This window comes from Hemicordylus capensis, chromosome 7 (assembly GCF_027244095.1).
Source record: "Hemicordylus capensis ecotype Gifberg chromosome 7, rHemCap1.1.pri, whole genome shotgun sequence".
Lineage (NCBI taxonomy): Eukaryota > Metazoa > Chordata > Lepidosauria > Squamata > Cordylidae > Hemicordylus > Hemicordylus capensis.
The window spans coordinates 23,739,761-23,764,880 of record NC_069663.1 but is presented as its reverse complement, the minus strand read 5'-3'; the positions used below and the strand labels follow the sequence as shown (position 1 = coordinate 23,764,880).

Genomic DNA, 25,120 nt, shown 5'->3' with positions numbered 1-25,120 from the left:
TGCTGCTCTTTATTACAAACATGGTGGCCAGCTGCTGCAAAAGGGAAATGCCCACACACAATCAGCAACATTGAGGCATGGGAGCTCTCTTTCCCTCCTACCTTGGTAAAGAACAAGGTAAAGAAGCTTGGCTACCCACCACATTTGAGCGAGAGAAGTTGGAGGGATTTTCGTGGTTTCTCAAGAGCCTCCAAACCTGGGATGCATACCTCCAACCTTCACTTTGATAATTGCGTGAACCCTACAGTCTTGCAGGTTGATTTCTTCTTTTTTACCTTTGATCCCTTGAAAGCCAGAAGGCTTCCCTTCCATCATACGATCCACAGTACATGTTGTCAACGTGTAGCCATCATGACAGACTTCCGATGCCCCTTCAACTCATCTTTGGTTGCAAGATTTTTATTTTGTTTTTGTTTTTAATTTTAAAAAAAGACGGAAAAAAACACAAAACCACGACAGAACAAAATAAAATAACAAATTAAAAAAATCACTCAGAATATTTGTTACATCATCATCATCATCATCATCATCATCATCATCTTTTTTTTCAAGTCACTTCTAAGCCCCACAGTTACAAATAAATTAACGAGACAGGTTCAGACCCCGGAAGATTAAAAATTAAAAAATTTGAATACTAGGAACTAACTACCTTTGGCAAAGTTATCACACGATTTTTCCACTGCTCCCGGGTCGGCTACAGCAACAGGCCAGTCTTGTTGGGTGGTGGAGGTGGGGAGTCAGGGGCTGGTGCAGCATCCCTCATGCAAAGGTCAGCCCATATGACCCATCCTTCCAGGGCTATCAAAATATGACAGACTCCTCCCTGATGTAGAAGCAGCATATGAGATTCCCTTTTCTCACAACCCAGATAACAGGCTGATGATGAAGGAAAAAGCACCCCAAAGAAGTCAGAAGGATCGGCAAGGAGGAAAGCTCCACTGAGTCTTAAGTGGGTCAGGATTTCGAAAAGACAATTGCGCTGGATGTGGAAGAGTGCCAAAATGCAACTTGCGTCCACATGGGCATGCTCTTGCCCCATAGCTTTTGTAAAAGCTGCCCTTACCTTCAGGCAGAACTCCACTTATGTAAACAAGACCTCTGGAGCTTCATCCCGCCCTCAGCAACTCTCTCTGACTTCTCTGTGGGTCCAGTCTCCTGCCCTTTGCCCAGCCAGTGGAGTCTCCTTCCAAGACCATGGCAAAAGAGTCTCAAACAGAAGGACAATGTTCAGGACGCCACCATTTTAAGGGAATGGATCACATGTCTTGGGGCCTTGACTATCCTACTGATTTCCCTCCATGGGGTGAGAGCAGATGCTGCACCTGATCCCCACCGCCCCATACAGACCCGTCCGGCACACACCCTTAATAAAGCTTTTCTATTTGGTTTATCATTAAAGTATATGAGGTATATGGCGGGCTATCTCCAAAGAGCCTTGTGGTGGATGTCTTGGCACTATGAGGGGAGGGAGGGGGGTCTAGCCTGCCCCCCCTCCCTTGTGCCCTCCCAACCCTGGGTCGAGCACTGGCACGGAGGCGTGTGAGCAAATATTTGGTTTTACAGCTGTAGTTTAAAGCTTGTTTCCTTCCTCATTCTAAAACTCCCAGGAGTGGGGGAGGTCGGTAGAACAGAGAGACATGACTGTTTTTCAAAGGGTGGGGACATAGCATCTCCCAATGTCTGTTTCTGTTCCCAGCCACTTGGGGAAAGATGTGGAGCCTGACAGACAATGGACCATCCTGCCAGTCACAATCAACAGACAAATCAGAGCTGAGTGCCATGTAGTTTTGCTCCTGACCAATCAACAAAAAGCCAGGAATAGCTCTAACTTTATTTAGTCCTCAGGAAATCCCTATGAAATGCAGTCACAGATTTGGAAGTGGGTAGGATGTGAGGATACCCCTGTCTGCAGTTGTAAAATCTGCAACTACCCACGTCTCCATCCCTAAAACTGGAAGCAGACAACAGTTTTCAAAAGGGTTGAAGGTGATCTGAAAGACACATCACTTCCCATTTCATTTGTCCCACTGTTACCTCTGGTTGAACAGGTTTGGCTGGTTTTGGAAAGACTACAAAAACCTATCAACCCTATTTAATAGTGGTGAATTTGGGGTGAGTGTCCATACCACCAGCAGTCACAGTTTTTCAGACTGCTTTCAACTCTAACAAATAAAACCCTTTCAATATCCGCCTCCAGCCTACAGCAACCTTTCCTACTCCCCGTCTTCCTTTGCTTGCCCTGTACATCTTGGCTGTTCCCCTCCATGCCTTCACCCACCACTCAGCTCCACACTTGGAGATAGGGTCATTTTTGGTCTAGAATCAATTTTTTTAAAAAAAAACACATTTTGGTTTTTGTTTCTTTTTTTGTTGATTTTTTGTTTAGTTTTTTCCCCTTTTTATCTTTTTTTTGTTGCAAACCTTTAGCGTTTGGGTTTTTGTTTTTTTTGTCTTTTTTATACAGTAAGAAGCGATAAAGCAGAACATAGAATTTTCTCTATAAAAAAAAAATAGAAGATACCCCCCAAAAGAAATTGTTTTTGTTTTCCAAAAAATAAAAAAAGTAACAAATATCACTAAAACTGTTACATTCCACCTAGTAACACGTTCAGCAGCACATGAGAGAGAGAGAGGGGGGTTGGACTTCCCAAATGTGTTCTTTTTCAGATGTCCACAATAGCATGACTGGAATCTTAAAAGAGAAGGATAAATTCCTGCCAGTTCTCTCTCACTCACGCACATAATGGGATGAAAACATTTTTTCAAGTCAGTCTTCCAAAACTAGGTGTTTCCTGGTTTGTTTTTGTTTGTGTCATTTTTGGAAAGTTTCACAGTATTTTTTTTCCTTTTGCTATCTCAAACCCACCTGAACGCTATAACACAGCAAAAGCAGGAGATAAAATGAGGTCGAGGTTTTCTTTTTTCCTTTCAGAAAGGTTTCAAAGTCCTTTTTGTTTGTTTATATGTATGTTTATCTTTTTCACTCTGTCCTTTTGTTTGGTTTTTGTTTTCTACCAGATCGCAGTATGCCATGGCTAACTTCCTTCTCTGCAACAGCAAGACTTTGGTTCGCAGGAGTTGAAAAGAAAAGACAAACATTTTTTAAAAAACACAAAAAATAGCCCCAAACAACTGAAACTCCCCTCCAACCCATTTTAAAAAAAGCAACCCAAAACCAATGCACACAAAATAAAAAAAAATCAACCAACCAAAACCAAATGTACCAAAAAGTTTAAAAACCAAAACAAATAAATTCAGCGTTTCGAGAAGCCATTTTTAAAGCTTTCCAAACTTCTGGAAGGAAGTTTCAGGCTCCTCTGTTCTCACCCTCCCACTTCCATCGATTTGGTTTATTTATTTATTTATTTTGTCTCTTTTGCCATTTATAAAATCTTGGCTTCTCAACGCAACTTTCCATGAGGTATTTTCTTTTTTCAGGACAGAGAAAGATGGTTGAGCCATTTGTCTAACCAGAGAAAGTAAAGATGTCCCCTTTAGTCCCACATGTTTTCATCCTTTCTTCTGCGGTTAAAGGTTGTTTTTTTAAGCTTTCTTTGTTCACTTGGTTGGTTCTTTTTGGTTAAAAGTTTTTCACTCGCCTCTGAGTCTGATATCCACACAAAAGGGGGGATTTTTATACCTCTTTTGTGTTTGTTTTCCTTTTTTTCTTTTTTAAATTGCCCAGTGGTCTTCATTTTAGTTGTTTTCTGTAGTGATGTCTATCAATTTTTGGTTTTTCTGGAAAATGTAAAGAATGCTGAAATTCCTGTTTTTGTGTGTTTTGGTTTTTGTCAGGCACTGGAATATGAGTATTTTTTTTTTTCAGAACACAGATATAAAAATAATAATAAAAATTACACATCCCCTGTTTTCAGAAAAATAACCCGATATTAGCCCCAGGCAGAAATTAATTTTAAAAGAAAATCTGTAGCTAAGATCAGTAGAAAAATTAAATTAGCAAAGAAAATGCTCAAGCAGATAGGGTAAAACAGACACGTGTTTAGCGTGGCCCATCCTGAAAGAGCTGAAGACTGAGACTTTCAAAAAGGCTTTTTGTCCTGCAGAGATAAAAGTATTTACATTTTGTACCCTGTGAGTAGCGCAGCTGATACTAATAAATAGTTACTCCTAATGAATGTGATTAAATAAACCTGCACTGGAGTAGTTTGAGGGTTGGGGGCAGGCAGAAAATGGGGTACCATTCCTACTGCCTTCTGGCTGTGCTTGGTGCATGAGATGCTCTAAGCTGTAAATATCTACTCTCTTGATCACCTGTGGTAAATTAAAAACCATCCACAGGTAACAAGCCAGCAAAATGTTGTCAACTGGCATTTTTTTCGTCTTTCAAGCCACTGATGGCTGACAAGCCAGTGAAGTAATATTGTAGGCTTGTAACTTTTTAGAGTTCATTGGAAGGCTGAGATAAGTCAAATAGGTCCGCCCCAACAGGTAGAAGCAGAGGGTAAAAATCATTGCAGGATGTCAATTAGGAAACCAGTTTCAATCCTGGGAACCTGGTGCCTAATTCTCATCATAGCCTTTGAAAATCCTAGCCTTCGTATCTCATGAGAATCCCCACAAAATGATAAAACTGCTTATTTGTTTTGATTTTTTTAAAAAGCAAACACCACCCCCCCCTCAAGTGCTTGAAAACATTGGAAGGAAAAATCATATTTATAGCACAGTCCTGAAATTAAACCAATCCATCCTTTCCCTCCGTCCCTCCCTGCCCAACCCCTCTGAAGGCCAAAGAAACAAAAATGAATAAATAAGAATAAATAAAAGAGTATTGAAAGACATTCGACCAGACACAGAAGTTAGAAAAGTCTGTAAAAAGCTTTGGGTGAAGCTAGGACTGGTGATTTTTGGTGTGAGATTCATTTTCCCCTTAAGGATTTTAAAGGTTTTTTTTCTTTTTCTTTTTCTTTTTCTACAAAAAACAAAAACAAGAACAAAACAATCCCCATATATTTGTTTCCTTCCTGAAAATGTCCAGGAAACTAGCAGATGAAAAATAAAAGGAAAAAAAAGTTGAAAACAGAAAACAAAACTAAACCATTGACAAAGCTACCTTTTGCAAGGTGCTTTGTTCTGCACATCAGGGGGGAAAAATGAACGCCAAAAGTTTGGGGAATTCTTTTTGGTTTCTTCCTTTGTCCCTTTTTGCTTTGCTTGTTTGGTTGCTTTGGGTTATTTTTGGTTGGTTTTTCGTTTGGCTGTTGCTGACAATTCTTTGTTTGGTTCTTTTTTACTTTTTTTTTTTTTTGGTTTCACTCGTCGGTTTGTACGTCCACTCCTCGCCACCCCCACCATATTAGGAAAGGCAGAGAGGATGATCCTCAGCCCTCATTCCGTCTTGGCATCCGGCTCAGTGGATCCGGGACCAGCCTGCCCCAGAGTCTGCGCCACGTCGCTGGAGGAACTGCATGAGGAACAGGAGGAGGAGGAAGAGGAGGAAGAAGAGGAGGAGGTCAGAGTGGGGGACTTGCTGGGCATGGAGGCAGCCACTGCGGCGGCCGCCGACACCAGCCCCACACCTCCCGGGGCAGCACTCAGCAAGGGCAGGCCTGCGTGGTTGAGGAAGAGCGACGAGGTCACGATGCTCTGGCTGCCAGTCGTGCCCGCTGTGGTACCCAGCACCAAGTTACCACTGGCATCAAGGCTGGTAATTGGCAGGCTTCCACCACTGGCCAGTGCTACAGAGGGAAAGAAAAACACCACTCAGAACAAGTCCACACCAGCTTTTTGCCACTGACATTTGGGTTGCCACTGATTTTTCTGGGTCACTATGCCATGGAACCAAAGGAACTGCATTGCACTGTGCCTCCCCTCTTGCAAGGGTGGCACCATCACTGCAAAGAATCCTACCGCTACCACCTGAGCAGAGTTGCGACCATCTACTTCCATCTAAATGTGCCTGAATATTCTGCAGTACTTTTCTAGGTGCCCTCACCTTCCAAAGTTGGGTCGTGATCATGGGAAGGGCTTTTCCAGGGAGGCTGGCTTGCTGCTGAATCTTATGTCTTTCCAGAGCCAAAGACCTTCTTGTTGACTCAGGCCTTTCCGAATGTTCTTAGGTCTGTTTTAATGCTGCTGTTTCCCCTTTCTTGCTTTAATATTTTGTATAGTTTTACATCTTTGCTTGTTTTAATTATCAATCATAAGCCACCCTGGGAATTGTCAAACTGAAGGGCAGGCTATTAAGTGTTGAAAATATATAAACAGAGTGGAGTTGGCATGGGATCCTCATACAACAGACCATTCCCTTCCCACTACCAATCTGCCTTGCAACTCCAATCCCCGTCTCCCTCCCTCTCCATGTTTCACACAGAACAGACATATGGGATGTGGAGAAAGGCTGAATGAGGAAGGATTAGCAGGCAGGATGTGGAAGATGCATGTTATGGAGCATGTTGCCTCCTACTATAAGTAGACTGAGTATGGGATGGAGAGGAGACCTCAACAGGAAGGAAGGAAAGTTCTGAGGGACTTCACTGACTTGCTGTATCCACATTTGCACTGCAGCTCACCCAGACACACTGGTTTCATGCTTGGAAGTTAAAATGGAGGGGCCTGTGGAGTCCCTAATCCTGTTTTGTAGGGCTTAAAATGGAAGCCCTCCACAGTAAATACAAGATTTTTGTAATTATTTTTTTACATTTATATCCCCCTCTTCCTCCAAGGAGCCCAGAGTGGTGTACATGGTAATGTTTATCCTTACAACAACCTTGTGAGGCAGGCTAGGCTGAGAGATACGTGACTGACCCAGGGTCACCCAGTGAGTTTCATGGCTGAATGGGGATTTGAATTCAGGTCTCCCCAGTCCAAATCCAGCATTCTAACTGCTACACCACACTGACTGATTGTTTTATTTCAGCAGGCCTTCCCCTAACTCTAGTTCTTTGTGACTGCCATGTTTTCATAGACTTATCCTACACTTTTATGATTTTAGAGACTGGTTTTACTCTGTTTTTTTAAAATGAATTTTGTTGTAAGCTGCCAATGGCGGCTTTTAAATCTTGTAAACAAACCAACAAAGGGAAGGTTTTTCAGCTGAGTCTCAAGTAGTGGGGCTGATGACATTTGGTGGCTCCTCCTCTACACCAGCAGTGATACAGACAGGCAAGACAGCCTCCCTACACACACACACAACACACACACACACACACACACAGGCGCACTCTTGTTCTCTTGCACACAAACAGGCCAGTGGAGCAAATGGGAGCAATGGTGTGGTTTTCTTTGTCACGAACCTTGAATGGTGGCCAGCGGGTTGGTGGCCATTAGCGCTGGGTTTAACCCCGCATTCACCCCTAGCACTGTGCTTCTGAAATCAAACCAGATGCAGCAGGTTAAAGGAGGGAGGGGAGGGGGGGGTCTAAGCAGGAAGCACTAGGGTGGCCTCATGGCTCTTTCTGGCCAAGTACCAGGCAAATATCTCCTCTCTCAGATACATCCAGGAATGAAGTTAAGAGGATGCAGCTTAAAATGCCCTGAGATACATCATTCAATGTAGATTCCATCTGTTGTCGGCTCTTAGAATTTAGGGCACATAATGCCCCCCTGCATAGATCAGTCCTCCCAAAGCCCTCTCACCTTCCCACTTAATTTATTTGAAATACTGGTACCCCAGTTTGACCCTCAGAGGAACCTGCAGCCCCCCACCTTCCCTGCAAGACCTTTCTCTCTCCTGCCACTTACCCCGTACTAGGATTCAGGCCTTGCAAGCTGATGGCCGAGTGACTGCTGCTCTGGGGGCTGGGATTTGTGCTGTTGCTTGGAGGTGGCGTGACCGAGTTGAGGGTGGTGCCCCCTGCTCCCATCGCTGTCCGACTGGGGGTCAGGGAGCAGATTGTTGGGGACAAGGTAGTAACTGCCCAAAAGGAGAACACAGGAGGTTAAGTTCCATTCCAAAACAGCCTCTGCATGTGTTCCGAGATAGGAGCCCACAAACATTGGTAGCCAGCCATTATTTGAAGTCACTGCCAATCCTGTCTCTCCTCCACATGGAGGACTCAAGGGAGAGAGAGGATGCTATCTCTGGCATCGCCCTGGGCTTCAGAGGAACTTGGAATCAGGAAGCCTTTGTGCCAGGGACAGATAGATGGTCACCAGACTAAAATGATACAGTTTTCAATAGGCACTGCATTTGCGGACTCTGGTCAGAAAGTTATTCCTTCCTATTTCTACAACCAACATAATAGGTTTTGATACCAAGAACTTCAACTTTGGCTCACATCTGGCTTTCTCCCCCGCTGCCTAACAATATTATTCATTCATTCATTCATTCAATGTATATGCTATCTTGTAGGGATGTGCAGAACATTTCGACCACGAAATGGTTCAACTCAAAATGGGCCATTTCAAGTGTTTCAAGTTTGAAACAAAACACCTTCCAAAAAGGGCCTATTTTGAGCTTGGAGCAGAGCAACCCCATTTAGACTGAAACGTTTCATTTCGCGCGCCATTTTTAGGCCTGTTTTTCTCTTCCTGATTGGTTTTCTGGCACTGGCAACCGACTGGTTTGCGATCTCCTTGTTTCTTGGTTGGCTTATCTTACTAATCAAGTGTTGTTATCGGCAACTATGCAACTGTGTCCCTATTGGCTGTGGGGAGGAGGGAACACAAAAGGAGAGAGAAACTCAAAATGTATTCAAAGGGACTGGGAGGCAGAGAGTGCCCTTATGCCTCTCTTGAAGAGGATACATCAGGAGAGCAGGAAGGTAGGTTTGATTTTGTGGTTTTCTTTTCTCAGCATTGAGTATAATATGTTGCACTACTGCTGCTATAACTGTCTGGTTTCGCTGGATCTCAGACTGACAAAAGCAGAACTTGGGTGCCTGCCTTCCTTGAGTTGTGGTTTGTTTTGTTTGTGAGATAGTGTTGTGGCAAGAAATGGACAGAGGCAGCTTTGTGTGTGTGTCTGTCTGTGTGTGTGCGTGTGAGATATATTTCTTGGTGACTGCTGTGATGATCTCCATGTTTGGCCTTGAGACTAACTTGTGCTTCACTCACTGCTCTGGTCTGCTCTGCAATCTGCATTGCAAGGTATACTCAGTCAAAATGTGGCTGAAGTTGCTCTTACTGCCACGCAGGCACTGTGGCTGGCAGTGGATTCTAGGTCAGTGATTCTTTTTTTGGCCATTTGGACTGTGTTTGAAATCTGTGTTGGGGAGACAAATTCCCTTTTACTGTGTGTTTCTGCAGTGTTTTTCAAGGCAGGGTTGCAAATGCATTGCAAATTGCAATGCAAAACTTGTGTGCACTCTGTGAATGCAGCTTGTTCCGGCCACAGGGAACAATGGGGAAAACCGAAACATCCCATTGTTCCCCATGGGTAGTTCCTAGAGACACCAAAGTGAGTTGGGTGGTAATTTGTTAATTGCACACTTGCCTGTTTCTTTTGTGGGTTGGGTGGTGGGTAGCACCTATCATGCCCTACTACCCAACCCACTTCGATGTTCCTAGGAACTACCCATGTTTCAGGTTTCTCCATTGTTCCCTATTTTAAAACATTCAAAAGGTTTTGAGTTGTTTTGGTATGACCGTTGTTTCAGGTAAACATTTCAGCCGTTTTGCGTTTCACTTCAAGCTTGAAACAAAATGCAAAACCCGTTTGATGCACACCAATAGTATCTTACTGCACTGATATGCATGAGGCACTGGGCTGCAGATCCCCCATCAAGCGCAGTTCATCTAAAAGACCACCTCCTCCCACATGAGTCTGCTTACCAATTAAAATCTTCGCTGGAGTCTCTTCTGGAATGCCCCTTCTTTGACAGGTTACATGGGTGACTACCAGAGAGAGGACCTTTTCTGTGGTGGCACCCAAATTAAGGACCTCTCTCTTCAGACATATTCACCTGCACTTGCATTATTGCTGTTCTGTAAACATCTTGTTCTCTTGGGCCTGTAATGATCTTTTATTATACTTGCTCTCTCTTCGCTGACCAATTAGCTGTTTTATCTGCTTATTTATCTACACAAATAAGGTGCCAGCTTATTTGTCTTTAATCTGCTGCTTTGTCTTGCTGTTTTTCTTTTTTATTATTATTATTTTAAAAAACATATTATCTTGTACAGTATTTGATTGTTTTCTGTTTGTTTTGCAAGCAGCCTTGAGGAGGTCATAGAAGGCAAGGATAGCAAGTCCTTTAAATAAATAAAGGTGTGCTGATCCAACAAGCTCAGTGTCTTGAGCTGATAGCGATGTAGCCATAGGTCCCGGTTCAATCTCTGGAATCTCCAGGTAGGGCTGGAAAAGATCCCCTTCCTGAAACCTTGGAGAGCCACTGCCAGGCAGTGCAGACAATACTGAGCTAGATGGACCAAGGGTCTGACTCAGTAAAAGGCAGCTTCTTACGTTTCTATGAGAACTCAGCATCTTGTTGGCCAGTTGTGCCAGTAGGAGAAAACTGGAAGGGGAAGAGGGTACTGGGAGAGAGGAATGTGCACCCGAAAGGCAACTACCTGTTGTGCTCAGACTACTGGAAGCCTGGGAGAGGGGCAGACTTGTGCCTGGACTGGTCACCTAAGGAGATGCAAGAGAGAAAACGGAGTATCAATGATACAGTGGAGAGACACATAGAACAGTGGCCTCTCCCCTGGGTGCTTTCCAGATTAGCTGCCTAACAGCAGGAGACAAATCAGTTCAGGCAAATCGCATTGGAAATGTAAACAGCAGGGGGAGCAGTCTTGCGGAAACTAACAAGCTGAAAAAACAGCAGCTTTCTTACGCCAGATATACAACGTCAGAGCACTATAGCATACCGATTAAATTCAAATCAAGGCATTGGAAATATGACCGGTACCCTGCTGTCAGCGTAGGCACTGCGGTGTCACAACTTTAATTTAATTTAAATTAATTTAATTCAATTGTTAACTGATTTTAACTGTTTTGTTTTAATTGTAAACCGCCCTGAGCCATTGAATAAATGAACTGAACTGAATTGAACTGAATAAATAAATAATAAATAAATAAATAAGTGTGGAAGCACACTTCAGAGAAACGACTTGAGCCTGTTGCAGGTTGCAATCTGGAAAGCACCCTGCCACAGTGATAGACTGCCACCGCAGCAGGGGAGATTCATTCATAGCCCAAATGAATAGCAACAATGTGAACCATATGAGGGCTGATAAGCACAAATGCTGTAACCAGAGGGGTTACATGAGGGGGCTGGATGGCAGGGAGATACCAGATGGGGCAGTTGGGAGAAGGGGGTGAAATGAAGAACTTATGTGCCATGAGTAGGCTTTATCAAGGAAGAAGGTAAGTGGGCCTGTAAGTACAATTGCACTGGTATTGTAGCAAATGAAGACAGGTAGGCAGGCAAAGTATATGGAGACTGAAACCAGGAGAGGCCCTTTCATGAGGTGAGTCAAGGTGAGGCAGTCACCTCAGTGACCAAGTCTTGGGGCACTAGAAGGGCAGCGAGATGCCTCCCATTGTTGTCAACAGAGCATCTCTTTGGGACTGATCTGACCCTTGTACACTTTGCAGGGATTTTCACACTCCTTCCAAAGCTTGCAAGAAGGAGGAGGAGAGAAGAGGAGGCTGCTGGCAGCCTTCCCCCCCTCACATCCCTGTACCATTTTCAAAGGTTGCAAGGATCGGTTTTGAAAAGGGCCTGGCCCCCAACAGGGTCATCAGGTGAAATAGCATTTGGTGCCTCAGGCACCACAATAACGTTGACTGCCTCTGGGAGGAAAGGTGAGAGGACAGGCAAGGACCTTCCAGGAAGGCTGTAGCAGGGCAAGAAGAGTAGAGGTTGGAAACCGTGGCTCTCCAGCCGTTGCTGAACTACAAGTCATCACCCCCAGCTGCAATTTATTGGGGATGATGGGAGTTGCAATTCAGCAACAACTGGGGAGCCAAGGTAGCCTACTCCATTGTACGGGAATGTACCGCATGAGAGCTAAAGCACTAGTAGTAACAGTCGCAGCCGGTGAGAGCACTGGTGGAGGGGAGGCGAGAGGCACCGTTAAGAGTAAAAGAATTGGTGCTTACCTCCGCTCTCGCCGCACCTGAACGCTGCTCGGAGAAACAGTGTGCCGCCCAGCACCCCCTGTGGAGGAGGAAAGCCTCCACCACTCACCTGGCCATGGGCGGGGGATTGGCTCAGTGAAACCCTACTAACTTGGCAAAGAGGCACCTTTTAACGTGGTGATTCTCTTTATTTAGCAGGGGAGAGTAACTGGCCCTATCCACGCTCAGCACAGTACCTCCAGCGACTGTTGCTGGCGTCTATCTTGTGTTTGTTTTTAGATTGTGAGCCCTTTGGGGACAGGGATCCATCTTATTTATTTATTATTCTCTGTGTTAAGCACCCTGAGCCATTTTTGGAAGGGGAGCATAGAAATCAAACAAACAAACAAATAAATAAATATTAAGATCATCTGGAGAGAGCTGCTTATGTTTATGGGCTCATTTGGTAGCAACTCAGGACCAGGCCTTCTCTGTGGCTGCTCTGAGGCTTTGGAATATGCTGTTAAAATAAGAGCATCTCCTTCTCTGTTTTTAGGAAGAGCCTCAAGACACCCCTGTTTTCTCAGGCTTTTAACTGACATTAATTTTAAACTATTTAATTGTTTTTATCTCGAGATTGTTTTAATGTTTTGTTCTGTGGAGCTGTTCTGTTTTTACTCTGTTTTACATTTGTTGTGTTTTAAATTGTGTTCACTGCCTAGAGATGTACATATCAGGCAGTATATAAATAATTATAATAAATAAATAAATAAATAAATAAATAAATAAATAAATAAATAATAAGTACCATATGATGACTGAACCTGGGGGTGAAAAGAAGGTGCATAGGAACATACCATGTGAGGGCTATAGCCAGCAGGCTTGCCCTGGGCAGGCAACATGGGAGCAGAGCTGCAAGGGTTGATCCGTTTCTCCTTCTGGCGGCGGTTGCAGAACCAGACGCGAATCACTTCCTTCTCCATGTTCAGTTGCTCGGCGATAAGTAGGATCTCCTCTGAGGTAGGCTTCTGGTTCTGCAATTGAATGTATGCTTTGAATTGAAACTGAAATTATTTTTAAATTTTAAATTGTTGTAATGTTTAATTTTCTAAAAATCTGTGTTGTTTTATTGTAACCCACCTAGAGATGTGAGTTTGGGGGGGTAATTAATTAATTGGTGGGCAGGGGAAGGAACAGAGTGGTGTGACAACGTATGTACATTGGAGCAAGCGATGACATGGGGCCCAAAGGGAACAAGGGGTTAGAGAGGGGTGTGGGAGGGTGAATTCTGGATTATTCCTTCACCCAAACTGGAGACACAGTGGGTGGAATTCGATGTTACAAAAGACATGTAGCTGCTGCTCCATCTCTCTCTTCCCTGTCTGGGGAGTAGAACATGACCCAAAATGGGACACCGCTAAGCTGTGCATTTTCCTGCCTCTGCTGCCGACAGCCAACAGTGTGAGGCTTAAATTGACCAATGGATTAATATCAGAATTAAATGGTCTTTAAGACAAAGCCACAGTCAGTCAGCTGGAGCCAAACGTCAGACAACAGTCTTGGCTTTGAGAGCCCCGAGTTCAAATCATAGCTCAGCCAAAGACTCACTGAAAGATCTTGGGCAAGTCAGCTTTGGTTTCCTCTCATTGTAAAACAGCAACAAGAGTGACCTTTTCTCACTGGCATTTCTTCAGGACAAATGAGAGAAAAAGAAAATCTGTTGAAAGCTATGAGCTTTCAGAAGGAATATACATCTAAATGAACACATGCATTTACTTTGTTTATGTGCCTTATCATTTATTTATTTGTCACATTTGTGTTCTCCTCATCCTCCAAGGAACTCAGAGTGGCTTACAGTGTTCCCTCTAAGGCGTGCGCACATGCTTGCGCTCACAAGATTTTTCATGTCTGCTCAGGTTGAATCAGGAAGGCCCCACTCTGAACGCATATTGCCGCCCAGAACAAAACTCATTCCACACACAAATGAAAAAAATTAGAGAGAACACTGGTGGCTTATATATCTCATCTCATTCTGTTCTTGCGTTTACCCTGTGAGGCAAGTTAGACTAAAGCCTTATTCAGATATTAGAGAGGCAGAGTGGTGTAGTGCTTAGAATGTTGGACTAGGACCAGGGAGACACAAGTTCAAATCCCCATTCAGCCATGAAACACACTGGGGAACTCTGGGCCAGTCACTACGCTCTCAGCCTAACATGAGATGTTGTTGTGGGGATAAACAACCATGTACGCTGTCACTGCCCCGGGCTCCTTGGACGAAGGGCAGGATATTACTATAAAAATGAATATTATATTGTACTATTATCCTGCATTCAGATATCTGTACACTCGTACATGTTCTTGTGTGTATGACTGTACCTGCATTCACGTTAAAAGTGAACCTGAGTACAGACCCCTCAAATGCAGGGTACAGGTGGGCAGTGTCTTGCTGTCCCTGCATTCAGCAAAACTTGTGAATAACTGTACTTTGGTACATATCTATCTGTACCTGAGTACACTGTACACAGATTGTATGAGTGCTGAATATAATGTGTGAATAGGGCATATAAGATGCTGACTGGCTGCCCATCATGGAACATCATGGCTGGGGGTCTGAATCCAAGTCTCCTTCCGCTATTCTACAGTGGTGTATCCCACCCTACTGCATATCTTCGGGGGGAGCAGCTTCTAGGAGGCGTATGGGGGAGAGCTAATGCCCCCCCTGCAGATGCAAGGGGCCTGGGGATGAGATGCTGGGAAGAGCCTCACCGCGAGAAAGCTTTTTTCCAATGCGAAGCGGACATTGGTCTCAATGCTGGTCCGTTTCTTGCGGCGCCGGCCTGGCAGCCCATCAAAGCCCAGGTTGGGACTGCTCAGCTGGTTGGGGCTGGGAAGCGTGGAGTCCACAGACATCGTCTCTGCAATGAATCAGGGCAGGGGAGAGGGGAGAGCCATTGCTTCATGATCTACACGACACGCGGAGACCTCCCTGCAGCAGCCGTGCCACCTTCAGACTGCTTCGCTTTTGTGTAGTGCTTCTGCATGTATTATTTTGTTGAGCTTATCAGGATAGAAGGAAGCTGTTCACACGACCAGGAGAAATCAGGCTAAGGGAGCCTTGGCCCGATCTCTCCTGGTCGTCTGCTGCCACGGGAGCTGTGTGGCTCCCGGCAGCAAACCACCTACAGTACCCCTCCCCTTAAACGAGGTTAGCGGAGCTAGCACTCCACTAACCCCATCTGGTTGCTCGTGTGTTACCCTGAGGTTCTGGCCACCCATACGCTGCGGCAACACACAAGGAGACCCCTGCCGGGAGGCTGCAAGCAACCTCCTGGGCTCAGGGGTCTCTCCAGGATGCCCTGCACACTCACACGGGGCATCCTGGGGGCCGCGTGGCCCCCGATCCCTGCAGCCCCTGCCAGCTCTGGTGTTATAAGAACCCCTTATATCAGGGTTCTCAAATTTGGACTGCAACTTCCATCATCAAAGGCCACTGTGGCTGGGCCGTTGTGACCCATGTTTGAGAACCTCTGCCTTACAGGTGCAGTAAGTAATTATTACCAGCCATATTGCAGATTAGGGGGTGAAAGGGAGACTGGAACGGGGTGGCTTGCCTAAGGCCACCTAGAAATTTATTGGCAGAGGTGAGATTCAAACCAGGAAAGACCTGATTCACAAGTCAGTCTCTTAGCTGCGACACTGCACCAGCTCTCCTAAGATTTGAAGCTTTACTGTCACTTTACTCATCACTCCCTCCACGGAACGAAATGTAGTTTCTGTTTCCTTGCTCTTCTTCTTCAGAAGTGGCACCACTCCCTCACTTCCCTTTTGTCTAATTGTAGGTTTTGAGGATTCTCACTCGAATGGCTTTCAAGCAACCCATGAATGTCTTACATGTTTCCCAGCTCAAATATACTGTATATGTTGGTTTTCACAGTGGTTAGGAAGAAATTTTAAAGTTCCATACCTCAAGCCACGGAGCAAAGGCCTTCCCACACTATGGCTGGCATGTGGAAAAGAGGACAGGTCTCCTATTCCTTTAAGAGAGGCACAGAAGAGGGAAATTCAAAAGGTGCAGCTTGTCGCAGAGGAGCAAAAAATGCTGCACCAGCTGGACCTCTGTTGTGATTCTCTTAAAGGCACAGGAGAGCTGTCCTCTTTTCCATATGGCAGCCCTATCCCACATTCATGAATACCAGAGACTTCAGGAAGGGAAGCTGGTCTTGTGGTAGCAAGCATCAATTGTACCCTTTGCTAGGCAGCAGTGGTGTCATTGCAAATTCAGAAGTGCAGGCACTCTTCATGCCCACCCCAACAGCCAGAGAAGCTGAGAAGTACCAGCACTCCGTCCCTGTGCATCCCCCCTCCACTACACCCCTGCTGAACAGGATCTACCTTGGTGTTCTTTTGGATGGGTGAGTACATGTGAGCCCTATAAGATATTCTCTTTAAGGGATGGGGCCATAGCTCAGTGGAAGAGTATCTGTTTTGCATGTGGAAGCTCCTAAGTTCACTCCCGGGCATCTCCAGGTAAGGCTGGGAGTCTTGGGGAGACTCCTACCTGAAACCTTGGAGAGCCGCAGCCAATCAGTGTAGATAATACTGAGCTAGATGGACCAATGGTCTTACTAGTTATAAGTTAGCTTCTTATGTTCCTATAATCCTATGACTAGAAAGAAGAGGCAGTGGGAATCTGGAGGATTTTGAACCAAGAAGTGAGCTCTCCTCAAAACCTGAAGTTAGCCTAAAGCAGACCCTGGGGGAGCTCATAGAAGAACCTCTCCTTCTGCCATTGGACACTTGGACAGGCCCATGTCCTCTCATGAACTCTCCCAAGGTCTACTTCACTCCCCTGCACTGCCTTCAACCAGTTTCCCTAGTGGGAACCACCCTCAAACCATGAAGCCAGGCTTTCTTCTCATGACACTCATCCCAACTCCCACAAACACTTCCTCGGGGCCTGTTCAATCTCCTGTCTTTCCTCTCCACCACCTTGGCTTCTGCACCAGAAAATGCCCTCAGATCTGGAATCCCATCTTCTCTCCCATCACCAATCCCATCCACTCCCACCCACCTCAGAGGTCTCTTCTTTGCCACCTCATCAAGGCCTTTAGCCCGACCCAAGCCTGACACTCTTTACACAGGCCTCAGCCTTTCCCCACTCCCTTCTCTTCACTTACCAGCATCATTGAGCCATTTCTCCAGCAGAGGTTTGAGCTTGCACATGTTCTTGAAGCTGAGGTTGAGTGCTTCAAAGCGCGAGATGGTTGTCTGGCTGAAATCGTTCCCATAAAGCTTCCCCATGGCCAGCCCCACATCACCCTGTGAAGAATGGTGGGAAAGGGGTGGAAAGAGAAATCATCACCAAGAGGAAACTTAGGAGCGTGCGTTCCATGATTCCACACAAACCCAGAACTTTAGACCACGCTTTCTTAACCTTGGGCCCCCAGATGTTGTTTGACTACAACTCCCATCATCCGCAGCCACAAAGGCCATGTCTGGGATGATGGGAGTTGTAGTCCAACAACATCTGGGGGGCCCAAGGTTAAGAAACCCTGCTTTAGACTGAGCACAGCATTCAAAGCCCTGAGAATCATAAATATAATTCCAAGCTCCAAAATAGGCTTTAAGTCTATATTCAAAGCATAGAAGGTTATCAGCACTTAAGAAAGGAGCCACAGCTCGATGGTAGAACATCTGCTTTGCATGCAGAAGATCCCAGGTGAAATCTCTTGCATAGCCCGGTAGGTTGGGAAAGACTCCTGAAACCCTGGAGAGCCAGTCAATGTCGACAATATGATGGTTAGATGGACCAATGGAATAAGACAAGACATGCACAGATGTACTAAGAACAGGAGACAGCAGGGGAGGGCTTTTGGTCTTCTAAAGAGTGAGCCTGACTCCCCTCCACCTTCAGTCTTTAGTTTAAATGCAGCAAATGCTATTTCCTTGACTGTTTGTCACCCCTCCCCCATGCTTCTGGTGGACTGTCTGCCTTGTTTTATTTATTTAAAGTGCTGTTTGTCCAATCAAACATTTAAACACTTTGACAGCATTTCTTTTGCTTTATAAAAAAATAATTTGTTTTTTAAACAGAAAGACTGCTCCAGAGAGGAGAGGAGGGTGCTTTGAGAGTAAAAAGGGGCTGGCCAAAAAAGAAAAGCCCTTTTTACTGAAGCTTTCACTAGCTTCAACAACTTCAACTTCATCAACTTTTGGTGGGGTTGTAAAAAGTGACAAAAATGTTCGCTCATTGCGAGCAAGGGCAGGAAGCAACTGCCCTCATTCTGAACTTGCTTTGTGGTATCAGGAGGTAACCAAAACTGAGTGATGTCCTGGTGTCATTACATTAATTATGTGATCCTGAACTGGCTGAGGACTGCTTTCCCAAGAGGAAGAAGATCCCATTTCGGAGGTGGGGGTGGGGTGGGGGAAGCACTGCTAAAGCAGTGAACAGTCAGTAAAAAAGCAGGGTATAGGCAAGCAGGATATTTCTTTTCTTTTAAGAAACTTTTCACACGGACACTCGTTTCACTCTAAAAATGTTCACAGACAAACATTCAGTGCAGCCTGAAGTAAAACGAACATTCCAGCCTGAGCTGGGCCTCTATCGGGCAACTTGGCCTGTACCTGTGTGAAGCCCAGCTTGATACGCCGCTGCTTGAAGGTGCGGGCAAACTGCTCCAGCTCCTCCAGGTCACTGGGCTCCTCAGGGTGTGAAGGGGTCTCCAGGCATTTGGGCGGCTGCGAGTGAGCGAGGTGGGACTCGGGGAGGCCAGGCCGAGTCACTTGCTGGGGAGTGGGAAGAAGCCACAGACATGGTGATCTGAGAGGCCAAGCAGCACCAAACACAAACCAAAGCATACTGTAGACCCAAACAGAGCAGGTGGAACAACCTAGCAAGTAAGCTTACACTTGCTGGTCAGTGCCTGTTCTGAAAGGGAGGACCCTTTTTTTATATAAAGCTTTTGTGGGGTGTGAAAAATGCCCTTCCTCTTTCAATGATGTTGTGGGGGAGCAACAAAAAGGAGTAAGGGTTCTCTCATTCAGAGCAAGGGCAGGAAGCACTGCCCTTTTTCTGAACTGGCCTTGTGGTGCCATTTATCAATGGTGAAAGTGATCTGGTACAGAAGGAGGGCCTTTGTGGCAATTGCGCCTATTGAAATCTTCTCCCTGTTTGTTCAGTTTTTGGAAAAGGTGAAAAACTTTTCTTTTTCAACAGGTATTTGAATGATTTGATTTGTTTTGTGACTTGTCTTTTGGAGGTGAATTCGTGTTTTGTTTATACTGTTTGTTTCAAGTGGTTTCATTTTTATTATATTGTCTGTTCACTTCCAACCACTTTGAGCTTACAGAAAAGTTTATACACACACACACACACACACACACACACACACACACACAATTAAAATTAAGGCATACTGGCAGAAGGTTTAGCAGTGGAACAGGGGTACCAAAGCTCTGATTGGCTGGCTGAGTTGGGGCTATGGTGGTACCATTTTGAAGCCTCCTCTGAGCAGAGGTTCACCAGTCCATGTGCCCTCCTTGGGGCTCTCATCCCACCAGTCTGCTCACATAATGTCCTGGTTCACACAATTGTTCAAACCTAGACTTAATGTGGGTTACCAACATTAGCATGATTGTGTGGACCCACATCAAGGCAGGCATCTAGGAATCATCTCAGGCCATAAGCCATTTTGGTGTGGGTTCACACAATCATGCTAATGTTGGTAGCCCACATTAAACCAGCATGAGGTAGAGCCAGCATGGTGTAGTGGCTAGAGTGCTGGACTAGGACCGGAGAGACCTGAGTTCAAATTCCCATTCAGCCATGAAAACTAGCTGGGTGACTCTGGGCCGGTCACTTCTCTCTCAGCCTAACCTACTTCACAGGGTTGTTGTGAAAGAGAAACTTAAGTATGTAGTATACCACTCTGGGCTCCTTGGAGGAAGAGCGGGATATAAAATGTAAAATAATAATAATAATAATAATAATAATAATAATAATAATAATAATAATAATAGCAGCCAAAAGCAGCTTTACTGGGAACAGCCTATATTCTGCGACGATATCTATAACAATTGACAATAAAATTTAGCCATCCCAGGTCCTTGGGAAGGACTCGATGTCTGGATAAAACAAACTAGTCAATAACACCTGTCTGACTGTGTAAACAAGAAATAATAATAAAAAACAACCTTGATTCCAGCATTTGTTTGAGCAAGGCCCCTACCTCTCACTGCTGCACCAGCCACATCTGCCCCCTTAGGCTGAAATATGAAACATGTCAGCCACCATTTGGGCAAGACATAGGCCAAGACATTTGGGGAGACCATTTTCTCTCTGGTCTGGAAATCTTTCTGAGGCTAGAGAACTGAAAATGGATTAGAAAATAGTGCTTTCCATGATCTACATGCACAGTTCCTTTGTCCCACAGTTGGTTTCTGGTCAACCAGATTTTGCAAAGTTTTGAAATGGTATCAAAACTTATGAAACCTGTTTACCAGAGGCAAATGATCCATATATGAAGCTGACAAAACTATATAGTCCCTGCTTACTGAGCAAAGAGGCACCTTTTAAAGTGGTGATTCTCTTATATTTTGCCGGAGGGGGGAGCAACTGGCCCTATCAGTTGCTGAGAGCAACTGGCCCTATCTAGCTCCAGCACTGAATCCCTCCAGTGGCGGCTGCTGAGCACTTTCCAGTTAGCCGCTCAACAGCAGCAAAATGCTTCCGTTCAGGCAAATTGCATTCAAAACGTAAACAGCAGAGGGAGCAGTCTCGTGAAAACTAACAACCTAGAAAAACAGTAACTTCTTTATGCCGGATATACGATGTCATAGCACTATATCGCAGCGATTAAATTCAAAACAAGGCATTGGAATTATGAACCGCAACCTGCTGACTGCGGTGTCACGACATAGGAAGTGTGGAAGCACACTTCCAAGATTTGTCCTAACCCCATTGCAGGATCTAATCTGGAATGCGCCCTGGTGTCAACCTTATGTTCCTTTTTAGACTGAGAGCCCGTTGGGGACAGGGATCCATCTTAGTACTTTATTATTGTTTTCTCTGTGTAAACTGCTTTGGGAACTTTGTCAAAAGGTGGTTGGTAAATATTTGTGTGTTTGTTATCTCCACGCTTATCTTGCAGTGAAATTCTCTAGAAGATCATTTATTATAGCCCAAGGTAGGAGGGGCCAATGCTCAAATCTGAAAGAAAGAAGAACGGGGGCACAAGATGGCAATACCTGGGATATCCCCCCCCTCCTTACACCCCTGAATGTTTTACATCCTCCCTTTCTCACTTACCTGTGCTGGGAGCCCTGCACGAGGCTGGTTCGGCAGGAGGCTCCCTGGGTTTTGCTGAGGTAGCTGAAAGAGATTTGGTGTCGGGAGCAGCCCTAAGGGGGAGACACAAAACTAACAGCTCAGCTCAAGCCTGCAAGAGACTGCACATCATCTTGCCCACCGTGTGCAGTTACAGCTCAATTTCTGACCAAGCTCACAACAGGAATCTGTATTTCAACCAATCAAGCGCTGCTTTTCACATCCCTAAAAGCCTCCGTCTCCTTTTTAAAAAGGCAAAGCAAGTTCCTTGTTCTCATGGGCAAAAGCTGTTTGCCTTCTTAAAATGTTGTTAGTGTCAGTTGCTAGAGGTGCTGCCAATCATCAGGATTGAGCTCCCTCCCCAAGGAGCTTTCCCAGACAGCAAGCTTTACCGCAGGTTTTCTGCGAAGCTGTGCTGCGAGTTTGAAGTTGTCCCAAAAAACCAACACAAAAAGTGGATTTTTTCAAACCCCAGATATAAGTCGTGCTACATTCTAACACGCCATGAAAAACCCGAATCGTGTGTGAAGTGCTCCCCGATAGCTCACAGGGACTTCAGGGTAGCTTTGGCTGATATGTACAGCTCCATTCCAGAGGAGATGCGAACTAAAAGCCGGGTGTGAGAAACCTCAAGGTCTCCAAAGTTCAATCTCCCAGCTGGGCAGTAAATGGGCCAGTTCTCACTGTCCTTATCTGGGTAGAAGTAATGACAAGGCTGAGTACTGGAGCCCTCCTCACTGCCGTTTGATGTTCGTGAGAATTCTACAAGCAAGGTAGGAAGAGGGGGAATGATCATCTCCGAGCTGGGTATGGAGGTGAGTGGAGGCGAGCCCAGAACACGTACCCATTCTCTGTACCTTCCGCCTCCATACCCAGCTCACAGACAATCATTTCTCCCTCCTCCTATCTTAATTGAAGAATTCTCACAATGGCCAGTTGGGAGCTCTCATGGCTCCCGAACCCAGATGGGACACTCCTCCTTCCCTGAAGAGGATCGTGCAAATAACCCTGATCTGTCTTATCTTGGATGTGTGGAAATGTGTGCATAGGAAAACACTAAGGCCTCACACAGGGCACCTATGTTGGCCTTGGGCCGAAATAAACAAATACATACACACACACAGGGCACCGCTTTCACAGTCTGGCAAGGCATATTTTGAACTATTCAGAACACATTGCAGGACAATTTTACATTTTTCACTTATTTCTTTGGCTAAAAACAAATTAGATTGTGAATCAGTGCAAATCAGACTATTTGGAGGTGGAGCACATCCATCAACCATGTGTATCTGTGTGTGTGGTGTTGCAAGCATGTCTCTATTTCCCCCCTGTATAGTGTTGTAGGACCTCTCTCTCTTCCCCTGCTCCTCTCTCTCCCTTCCTCTCTCCCCCCTCCCTCTCCCCTCTCTCTCCCCCTCTCCCCTCTCTCTCCCCCTCTCCCCTCTCTCTCCCCTCTCCCTCCCGCCCTCTCTCTCACACACACACACACACGGCCTTTTTACCTTGCTGTCCCTGCTGGGCCTGTGGCAGCAGGAACTGTGTGGGCGGCTGGAGGTGGTGCCCTGGGACGAGGACTAACTGCTGGAGCTGGAGCAGCTGCTGGATGTCCTGAGGCAAGCAGGCAGAGAGGAAGACAGTTACGAGTATATCAACACTGCACATGTATATCAGTTTTATGCTCGTTCCATTGCCATGGCTTTCATCCATTCAAGTATCCTGGGAACTACAGTTTGGTGAGGACACTGAGAAGTCTCACAAAGAACTACAGTTCCCAAGATCACCCCGGGAGAGGCAATGACTACTGATTGACTGATTGACTGATTAAGTGTCGTCAAGTCAGTGTCGACTCTTATCAACCACATAGACAGATTCTCTCCAGGATGATCTGTCTTCCACTTGGCCTTTAAGGTCTCTCAGTGGTGCCTTCATGGCTGTCGTCATTGAGTCCATCCACCTTGACTCCAAGATCCATGTAAATCTGTAGTTTAGGTAAGCCCCATGACTCAGGCCACATTCACACAAATCATTATTCTGTCTTAAACCCTTGAATGTGCTTTCACTCCTGTTTCAGCCATCAGTAGGGACTCCGGTGTGAGCCAAGCCTATAAGGCTGGGCAACCAGGCCCCATTCTGCCGAAGCAAGCAGGGAATGGCGTGCACAAGCCCTTACCTGTGCCGTGAGCTGGATGGGCTGCGACAGGGCTAGCTGCGGCGTCTGGGGCTGGTTCTGTAGTGCCGGCAGCTCAGCCCCAGACTGCTGAGAGGAGGCGGCAGCGGCAGCGGCATTGGACTGCTGCACGGCGGCTGCCAGCAGCTGCGCTTGGGCCTGCTGCAGAAGCAGCTGCTGTTGGGCAGGCATCAGTGCCGTGAGCTGGGAGTGGGAGGCAAAAAGGGGGCACAGCATGGCAGGGCACCGGAGGGGGGTGCAGGTAAGAGAGGGAGAGGAAGGAAGGAAGGAGGGATGAGAAAGAGGAATCAGCAAACGGACAGAGAGAAGGGAGAAGCAAGTTAGTCCAGTCACTCCCCCCACCTCCTGAGCAAGCAGAGAGCCAAGCCAGAACAGAAGAACAGCCCTGCTGGGTCAGGCCCATCTAGTCCAGCATCCTGTTTCACACAGTGGCCCACCAGATGCCCCGGGAAGCCTACACAGGCAGGAGTTGAGGGCATGCCCTCTCTCCTGCTGTTACTCCTCTGCAACTGGTACTCAGAGATTCGTTTCAGCTGCCAGCTCTTTCTTGACACAGGCTTCTGTGCTTATAATTCTTGCACAACAGGGAGAAATTCACCAAAAAGGTTCTCCCCCCGCACCAAGGACAGGAAAAGCTGTACCCCTTGAATTGATGCTAGCCACCTCACTGGAAAAGACACAGAAGTGGGGATGGAGAGGACAATTTTACATTTCCCCCATTACAGGTAACTGTTGACAGAGACACTTCCCACAGTGTCCTCATTCTGGGTTCTTTATGGCGAATACGAGGGGAGTCTATGTAGAGGCTTACTAGGACAGCCAAGGGGGGCGGGATTTTTAAGCCTCATTCCAAGCCTTCCCTCGCCCCCAAGACAGAAGTCGCTCTTATTGAATAGGATGGGAAATGCCCATCTTCCTCACCAGACTTCCACTCACCACAAAGACGGCCTGACCTGAAAAAGGGGGGGAGAGGGGGGGTTTCAGAAATCACCCCTCTTCCTCGGCTTATCAGGTTCACCTTAGAGCAGAATGAGGTAGTAGAGTTCTGAGGCAGTAGAATGGACTATACCACTTTGGCTGGGTGGGAGCTTGAAAAACTCCCCACAAATGTAAAAAGCCACTTCGAATTACACTCGCGGCATTGAGGGGGGCAGCCCCTCCCCTCTGCTCTCAAAGGTTTTGCTTTGATGCAAGTTCACATGGCATGCCTCCGTGTTTTTCTTCTAGTCAAGCATGGGGGAGAGCTTTCTAAAGAGCTATATCTGCATTCTAAAGAGAGTATCCCTCTTATCATGCTAATGATAAGCTATTCTGAGCTATTCTGTAAGGGCGGTCTAGAAATCAAACAAACAAATAAATAATGATTCTATGTCAATGCTTCTCCCTATTTGCTCCGGTGTTTTCAGAAAAAGTAGCTTAAAATCAGCATTTTAAAAACCCAGAAATACACCAAGATAAGCTAGAATTCGCAAGACAAAGCCCGATTTGTGTGTGAAATGGGTCCAAGTATCTCAAAGGGGCTTCGGGGTAAGTTTGGCTGGTGTGTGAACACACACACTCTCTCCCAAAGGAGATTCGGGGTAACAGCCCTGTCTGTAAAGCCTCCTGCCATTCTTCCTTTCTTTCCAGGGCATTTTCC

The 25,120-nt window shown here is 45.9% G+C and overlaps 1 protein-coding gene across 11 annotated transcripts in view; it reads right to left on the bottom strand.

The window, feature by feature from the left end:
• Positions 1-383: 383 nt before the first annotated feature.
• Positions 384-25,120, bottom strand: part of POU2F2 (POU class 2 homeobox 2) — a 110,279-nt gene continuing 85,542 nt past the window's right edge. For 8 of the 11 annotated variants that reach the window (XM_053267849.1, XM_053267854.1, XM_053267852.1 and 5 more), the window contains 11 exons: positions 23,464-23,664; positions 22,796-22,901; positions 21,276-21,367; positions 18,593-18,754; positions 17,143-17,284; positions 14,732-14,880; positions 12,823-12,999; positions 10,471-10,531; positions 7,702-7,873; positions 7,254-7,327; positions 384-5,696 (listed from right to left, as the gene is read on the bottom strand). In XM_053267849.1, the coding sequence (XP_053123824.1) occupies positions 5,347-5,696; positions 7,254-7,327; positions 7,702-7,873; positions 10,471-10,531; positions 12,823-12,999; positions 14,732-14,880; positions 17,143-17,284; positions 18,593-18,754; positions 21,276-21,367; positions 22,796-22,901; positions 23,464-23,664 (1,686 nt within the window). In that variant the 3' untranslated portion in view covers positions 384-5,346. The remainder of the gene's footprint in view (positions 5,697-7,253; positions 7,328-7,701; positions 7,874-10,470; positions 10,532-12,822; positions 13,000-14,731; positions 14,881-17,142; positions 17,285-18,592; positions 18,755-21,275; positions 21,368-22,795; positions 22,902-23,463; positions 23,665-25,120) is intronic. The other 3 variants (XM_053267856.1, XM_053267858.1, XM_053267857.1) reach the window with 3 other exon arrangements.